This window comes from Bombina bombina, chromosome 6 (assembly GCF_027579735.1).
Source record: "Bombina bombina isolate aBomBom1 chromosome 6, aBomBom1.pri, whole genome shotgun sequence".
NCBI lineage: Eukaryota > Metazoa > Chordata > Amphibia > Anura > Bombinatoridae > Bombina > Bombina bombina.
In genome coordinates, this window is record NC_069504.1 from 581,162,838 (window position 1) to 581,171,051 (window position 8,214).

An 8,214-nucleotide genomic window follows, 5' to 3' on the forward strand; every position below is an offset into this window, starting at 1 on the left:
AGACTGATTACTGACAGTCAAAACAGTGATGATTGACAATTTTTGCAATACTGTTAAAAGAAATATGATTGCTGGCAATAATTGGCTAGGTGGGCCTGGCACACAGCAGGCTGCAAGGCAGGAGGAAAGTGCAATTCACTGGCACCAGCAAACTGAGGATTCACAACAACTATTACCAAAAATTTTAATTTTTAATTATTAAGAATACTGTGACAACAAATATGATTGGTGTAAATATTTTTCAAGTAGGCCTGGCACACAGGCTTGGAAGGCAGTAGAAAAGTGCAATTCTATGGCACGAGCAAACTGAGGATTAAGATCAACAATCAAAATTTTTTTAATTTTAATTAGTAACTATACTGTCTGTGACAACAATTATGATTGGTGTAAATAGTTGGCTAGACGGCCTGGCACAAAAGGCTGGCAGTGGCAGGCAGGAGGTAAATGCAATTCAATGGCACTAGGAGACTGAATATTTGCAGTCCAAAAAATTATGATTTTTATTTTTTTATATACTGTTACAAGAATTATGATTGGTGCCACTAATTGGCTAGTTGGGCCTGGCACACAGGCTGGCAGATATGAGTCGTGGATGGTAGGTAGGGCAGCAATTTAACACAGTATGCTGTGTAAGTGACAAAAACACAGTCCTGAAAGAAAATTAAGTTAGATTACACTAGCAAAATATTTTAAAATTTTAGATTTTAATATTAAAATTATGTTAAGAAGTGCAATGCACATATGACTCTATGAGTGGTCGCACTGGCTGGCTGCTACGTAGGGCAGCAATTAACAACAGTATGCTGTGTAAGTCAGATAGACAGTTAGACACAGGCCTGATAGAAAATAAAATTAGATTACACTAGCATAATGATTTAAAGACTTTTTGGGGGGGAATTTAAAGAAAAAGGTTAAGCACATACATATGAGTCGTGGCTGATAGCCTTGGAAGGGCAGCTATTAAAAACAGTAGGCTCTGTAAGTCAGATACACACACGCCTGATAGAAAATACTATTAGATTACACTAGAAAAATATTTTAAATTATTTTTTTGGGGGGGGGGGGAATTAAAAAAAAGGTTAAACACATATGAGTCGTGGCTCATAGACTAGGGAGGGCAGCAAGTAAACACAGTAGGCTCTGTATATCAGCAAAACACACAGGCCGGATAGAAAATGATATTAGATTACACTATCAAAAAAATTTAAACTTTTTTTTTTATATTTAAATTAAGGTGAAGAAGATATGAGTGCTGGGTGGCTGCCTGGCACAGACCAATTAACCAAAAGACTGAAAAAAAATGAGGTATATTAATGCTGAGTGAGCCTGGCAGACACAGGCCTGATATAAATAATGTTATAAACGGATATTAACACTGGTGACTGGCACAGAGCAATGAACCAGAGTATATGCTGTGTGACACAGGCCTGATAGAAAATGAAAAAAAATTACACTAGCAAAATAATTAATTTTTTTGGTTAGTTAAATTTAAACTAATGTTGTTAGTGAGATATCAGTGGTGGCAGTAATCACAGCATATGCTGTGAGCCTTAAACACACAGCCTGAAAGCCAGACAAATGCTAATAAAAAAAAAAACGGCACGAAATATAGCCCTAAAAAGGGCTTTTTGGGGTGCTGTGCTTGCAGCAGAGATGAGTAGAGTCCTTCTGGACTGTAAATACATTAGCCTAGCTATGTTTTTCCTATTAATGTCAGGAGCAAAAACACAACACGTCCTCTCATTAAGAAAGCAAGGTCGTTATGAGTCTAAAATGGCGGATTTCGAGTAGCTGGCAGGGTCTGTGAGGGAGTGTCTGATGTTGATTGGCTCTAATGTGTCAGACGGCTGTGACATAAAGGGTCAAAGTTTCCTCAATGATGACACATCGCCATGTGTTCGCCCGCAAACGCGAACGCGAACAAGCTATGTTGGCTGTGAACCGTTCGCGGGCGAACAGTTCGGGACATCACTAATACTTAACTGTTACAATATTACTGATAGATAATGAAATAACTACATCTAATGCTTTTACAGTGAGTCTGTATCTATAATTTGCAGGACAAGTATCACCAGCAGAATTATCTATTACTCGTAGCCCATAAACTTATCAGACCAACTTTTATACGTTTAGTCAAAATTGTATGGTGTTTTTGTTTCAGTAAATAAACATTACATGAAAGAATCTGAATCCCTTCAAATAAACAAACAATATTGACCTTTAGCTATTCCCAATGCACATTTGCAGACCAACATCAAATACAAATGCACAAAGCATCATCACAATACAAACAAGGTTATATTGCCAGGTTCTCAACTATTTAACACTTTCAGTATCTGCAAACATACATGGAAGAACAGCCCAGGACTTACTTATTAAATCTAGATAAACTGTTAAAAATAACATTAGTGGAAAAAGTATCTTTATATAAAAATGTTTTCTGTAGAATATGACCCAAGTACATAAGTGTTAAAAATGTCAATAACATCGTAATATTACCTATAACAAAAAAAGTGGTGTGAATGGCCAATAGCATAAGAAAGTCACATATTTTAAATAACTTAATAACTACAATATTAGATACAGAAATAGTTTAGAGAACCTTAAAGGTATATTAAACTATGGAGTACAACTACAGTAACATAGTTACTATTCAAAATGTTATTGTATTTCCTTCTGCATCTGTAGTTCTCATTAAAGCCATTCTATTAATTTAACCCATTACAGAAGACAGTTGGTGAAGATTTGCATCATTATACTGGGTGTCGCCATCTTGCTACGCATGTATTTTTGCATTCTGCGATAGATGCAGTGAACTTTTACAGATTAGTGATGTTGCTGGCTTTTTTGATGGCTGTACCTTGCCCTTTGAATTATCTTACACAATAGAAAGCAGAAGAGTTACATTGTTGCATTTTTTACACAGTTTATATGGTAAATAACAAATATTAAAACAAACCTCAATAATAATATAGAGAAATGCAGCCACTGCAAAAAATGTACAGAACCTGTTCTGTATTGTGCACACTAAGATTAAGTGCTTAATAATGCTTCATTAAAAAAAATTAATAATTCATTAATGCTTCAATAAAAAAAACAATATGACTGATCTGTATATGTGCACCACTTCTGTCCAAGACACAAGAAGACTTAAATTCAAAGATGGCGGAGTTCAGAGTGACAATGCAGAACTTCACTTACCAGCATCTTTGAAGGATTTGAATGTGAGCAGTAACCATGCTTCCCAACATTCAAGTGTAATTGACTAATACATCCATGTAAATAATAAATGGACGGCACTGTATGAAAGTAAATCCTACTCTTTGCAACTAAAAAACTTAACTCAATTTTTTTATTTTTCAGAGAACAGAAAAACCAACCTGTTCTTGTGACCACTTCTGTCTTTCTTCAGGAGTCCTAACCTTTGTTTTGTATCCCCTTTGCACATCATGTTTTGATGCTGATGGGATGTTTAATGACTTTGGCCTTCCTTCATGTCTGCTAGCACAATGACCACCTTCTTCTTTCTGACATATTTCTGTAATGTCCGTTGGCCCAGTTTCTTTTCTGCCATGCTCAGGGCTCATGTCTGTGGTACTATTTATGCTACTCATGCTCATACTCATTTTGATTTCTGCTACTATCTGATCAATGTCCTCCTCTTGATCTTCAGCAACTCCCTCACCTTTCCTTGTATGAAATGGGGACTGGGGAAGTGAATTACCATTAGTCTCTGGAGGATAATAGTCTTGGTAGCCCTCTTCATTTTCACTATACTGGACTGTTTCATCCTGGTCTTGAGCTTCTAAAGAAGATAAATTGTCTTCCTCCTCTAGCACTTGAATCTGATCTTCATCTCTGGTTGCATCCTCAATACAGTTCTGTTGTTGTTGCATCTTAGATTCAGTCCACTCATCCTCCACTGCTTCTACACACTCATCTGTCACTATATGATGCTCTTCATGAGGGATGTACTCCTCTCCATTGCAGTCCATACCTTCAAGGTAGCTATCATCCTCAGGGCAGTAACGGATATAGTAAGTGATCCCTTCCTCTTCATCTGGTAGCCCCTCGTCATATTCCTCATCTGACGTATTATTCACGTAGTCAGAACTCGAGTCACCATCATTACTATTATCATTACAATCTTGCTCTTCCTGGGAGTTTGCAGTTTGTCTGCTGTCCGGTAGTTGAGAATTAGTGTATTCATGCACTACATTTTCTTCATATATAATTTCCTCATTTTCAGGATCCATTGCAAGTGGAGATGATGGGCAAGATCGCGGCCTGTGATCCAGCATTCTGATTGTCGTGCTTTGACGTTTCCTGTTTGCCATAGTCAACATTTTACATGACCATTGTTTCTTGAGAGATTCTAAGGGAAACATAAAAAATACAGTAAGACTTCACATAAGAAAACTGCAAAACACAGTGTTTTCATATAATAATTTAAAAAATTTAAATCTAAACATATGTAATATTTAAAAATACATATTGATACCTCAGCTTTCAATAAAATATGATTTTTTAATTATTGATAAATAATTAAAAAATCATATTTAAACACACTTAACCCCTTAGTGACCAGACTATTTTTCAATTTTCTTATCGTTAAGGACCAGGGCTATTTTTACATTTCTGCAGTGTTTGTGTTTATCTGTAATTTTCCTCTTACTCATTTACTGTACCCACACATTATATACCGTTTTTTTCGCCATTAAATGGACTTTCTATTTCATTATATCTTATAATTTATAATTTATTATAAAAAATTATAAAATATGATGAAAAAATTGAAAAAAACACACTTTTTCTAACTTTGAGCACCAGAATCTGTTACACATCTACAACCACCAAAAAAACACCCATTCTAAATAGTTTCTAAATTTTGTCCTGAGTTTAGAAATATCCAATGTTTACATGTTCTTTGCTTTTTTAGCAAGTTATAGGGAAATAAGTACAAGTAGCACTTTGCTATTTCAAAACAATTTTCTTTCTTCTAAACTACCAATAGTTACATTGGAACACTGATATCTGTCAGGAATCCCTGAATAACCCTTCATATATATATATATATATATATATATATATATATATTATATATATATTTAGTAGACAACCCAAAGTATTGATCTAGGCCCATTTTGGTATATTTCATGCCACCATTTCACCGCCAAATGTGATCAAATAAAAAAAATTGTTAAATTTTTCACAAACTTTTTCACAAACTTTAGGTTTCTCACTGAAATAATTTTAAACAGCTTGTGCAATTATGGCACAAATGGTTGTAAATACATCTCTGGGATCCCCTTTGTTCAGAAATAGCAGACATTTATGGCTTTGGCATTACTTTTTGGTAATTAGAAGGCCGCTAAATGCCACTGCGCACCACACGTGTATTATGCACAGCAGTGAAGGGGTTAATTAGGTAGCATGTAGGGTTAATTTTAGCTTTAGTGTAGAGATCAGCCTCCCATCTGACACATCCCACCCCCTGATCCCACCCTGACCCCTCTCAAACAGTTCTCTTTCCCCCCCCCCACCTCACAATTGTCACTGCCATCTTAAGTACTGGCAGAAAGTCTGCAAGTACTAAAATAAAAGCCTTTATATATATATATATATATATATATATATATTATTTTTTCTTATACATATAATTATAAATATAGCCCATATTTCTGTAGTGTTGCTGCCAACCCCTCAATACCCACCCCCTCCCAGATCCCTTTTGCAATACTTTATTTCTTATTGCCCCCATCCCTCTCCCTCCCTCCTTCCCTTACAGAGGATCCAGCAGTTTAGGACTTAATAGTGTGCACGTGCACATGCGCACTGCCTCGCATGTGCGTGCACCACCTCACGAACACGCGCACCCTCAAGCGCACTGCCAGAACTGCTAGCCGGAGCTGATCCAGTGATGGGCCACCCACCCGCCTCCCTGCTATGGCTCATTAATGATCTGCACCATCGCTGGCGGATGCAGAGAGGGCCACAGAGTGGCTCTCTCTGCATTGGTAGGTAAAAAAGGGTATTGCAGTAATGCCTCAATATCGAGGCATCACTGCAATAACTTGAAAGTGTCTGGAAGCAATCACTACCAGCGCTTGAAACCCCAGAGGACGTTAACGACCAGTTTTTGTAGGATGTGCCTGGCACGTCCTTGGTCATTAAGGGGTTAAAGGGACTAGACTGTCAGTCCAAGGGACAGTCTAGTCCAAAATAAACTTTCATGATTCAGATAGGGCATGTCATTTTAAACAATTTTCCAATTTACTTTTATAATAATAATAATAATTTGCAATTTATATAGCGCTTTTCTCCCTGTGAGACTCAAAGCACTTTACAAATATACCAACATAAGACATAAAAGTTAGGAGTTTCTGAAGGTCAGATAAGCGGACTGAATGCCTGATGGAATAGGTGGGTCTTTAGCTTTTTTTTAAAAGTCTGCAAGGACGGTGCCTCTCTGATTACGCACGATAAAGAGTTCCAGAAAGTAGGGGCAGCGTGGCTGAATGCTCTGGAGCCTGAGTCTGTCCTTATTCTTGGCACTGAAAGGAGGTATGTGTTGGCTGACCTAAGTGAATGGGATGGGATGTAGGGTGTCAGGATCTCTTTCAGGTACTGTGGGCCTTGGTTGTTTAAGGCTTTGAAGGTCAGCAGGCCAATTTTAAAATATGTTCGCCATTTAATTGGAAGCCAGTGCAGGGAGTGGAGAACAGTCGTTATGTGGCAGGAGCGAGCTTGATTGGTCAATAGTCTGGCTGCTGCGTTTTGAACTGTCTGAAGGCGATCAAGTTCTTTTTTTGGGAGGCCCAAGTAAAGTACATTACAGTAATCTAGCCTAGAGGATACAAATGCATGGATTAATGTTGGCATATCATGCGGTGGAATTAAGTGTTGTATCCTGGCTATGTTTTTCAGATGAAAAAGTATTTTATTACGGAGGAAATCTGCTGTTTAAAAGATAGTCCAGCGTCAATCAGCACTCAGAGGTTTCGTACCTTTGCTGAACTAACGAGTTTAGAGCCTCCAAGCTCCAGGTCACTTGGGTGATCATGGGATATTTTTGATGCCCGAGGTCCCCTCACCAAGAGTAACTCTGTTTTGTCCGGGTTCACTTTCACTTTTATCACCAATTTTGCTTTATTATCTTTTTATTCTTAGTTGAAAGCTAAACCTAGGAGGTTCATATGCTAATTGCTAAGCCCTTGAAGGCCGCCTCTTCACGCCTCTTCACATTTTTACAGTTTTTTTTACCACTAGAGGGTGTTAGTTCATGTGTGTCATATAGATAACACTGTGCTCACGCACGTGAAGTTCCAGGGAGACAGCACTGATTGGCTATAATGCATGTCTGTCAAAAGAACTGAAATAAGGGGGCAGTTTGCAGAGGATTAGATAGAAGATAATCATAGAGAAAAAACGTGTATTTATATGACTGTGTTTATTATGCAAAACTAGGGAATGGGTAATGAAGAGATTATCTATCTTTTAAAACAATACAAATTCTGGTGTAGACTGTCCCTTTTAATTTATTTATGACCAGGATTTGCTGTTATTTTCTTTCTTGGTGTGTACTGTCTCCTCATAAGATTTTACTATTTACATTTTAAAATACATACATTTATTTATGATCTAGGATTTGAGTTACTTTTTTATGGATATCTTATATTAAAGGGACATAATACTCCTATGCAAAATCACTTGAAACTGATGCAGTATAACTGTAAATATCACCTGAGCATCTCTATGTAAAAAAGGAAGATATTTTACCTCACAATCTCCTCAGCTCAGCAGAGTAGGTTCTGTGTAAAAAGTTATACTCAGCTGCTCCCAGCTGCAGGTAAAAAAATTAAAAAAAAATGAAGAAATGAACAGCAGCCAATCAGCATCAGCAGTGCTGAGGTCATGAACTTTTACTGTGATCTCATGAGATTTGACTTGACTCTCATGAGATTTCATTGTAAACTTCCTTTACCTGATTGGTGAAATAATATGAGAGTGCACAATGCTCATCCCTTCAGATGTCCCAGGACAGACATACTAATATGCTGCTTAGAAGTCCTTTACAATGGGAGGTGGCTACTGAGGAACTTTTGAGGTAAAATATCTTTCTTTTTTACATAGAGATGTTCAGCTTTTTACAGCTATGCTGCATCACTTTCAAGTGTTTAAACATTTGGGTATTATGGCCCTTTAATATATATT

At 37.1% G+C, this 8,214-nt stretch overlaps 1 protein-coding gene across 1 annotated transcript in view; it reads right to left on the reverse strand.

The window, feature by feature from the left end:
* The window catches only part of APBA2 (amyloid beta precursor protein binding family A member 2), an 821,823-nt gene that overhangs the window by 422,299 nt on the left and 391,310 nt on the right, over positions 1–8,214 (reverse strand). The window contains exon 3 of the mRNA XM_053717552.1: positions 3,381–4,375. Coding sequence (XP_053573527.1) covers positions 3,381–4,346 — 966 coding nt within the window. The 5' untranslated portion in view covers positions 4,347–4,375. The remainder of the gene's footprint in view (positions 1–3,380; positions 4,376–8,214) is intronic.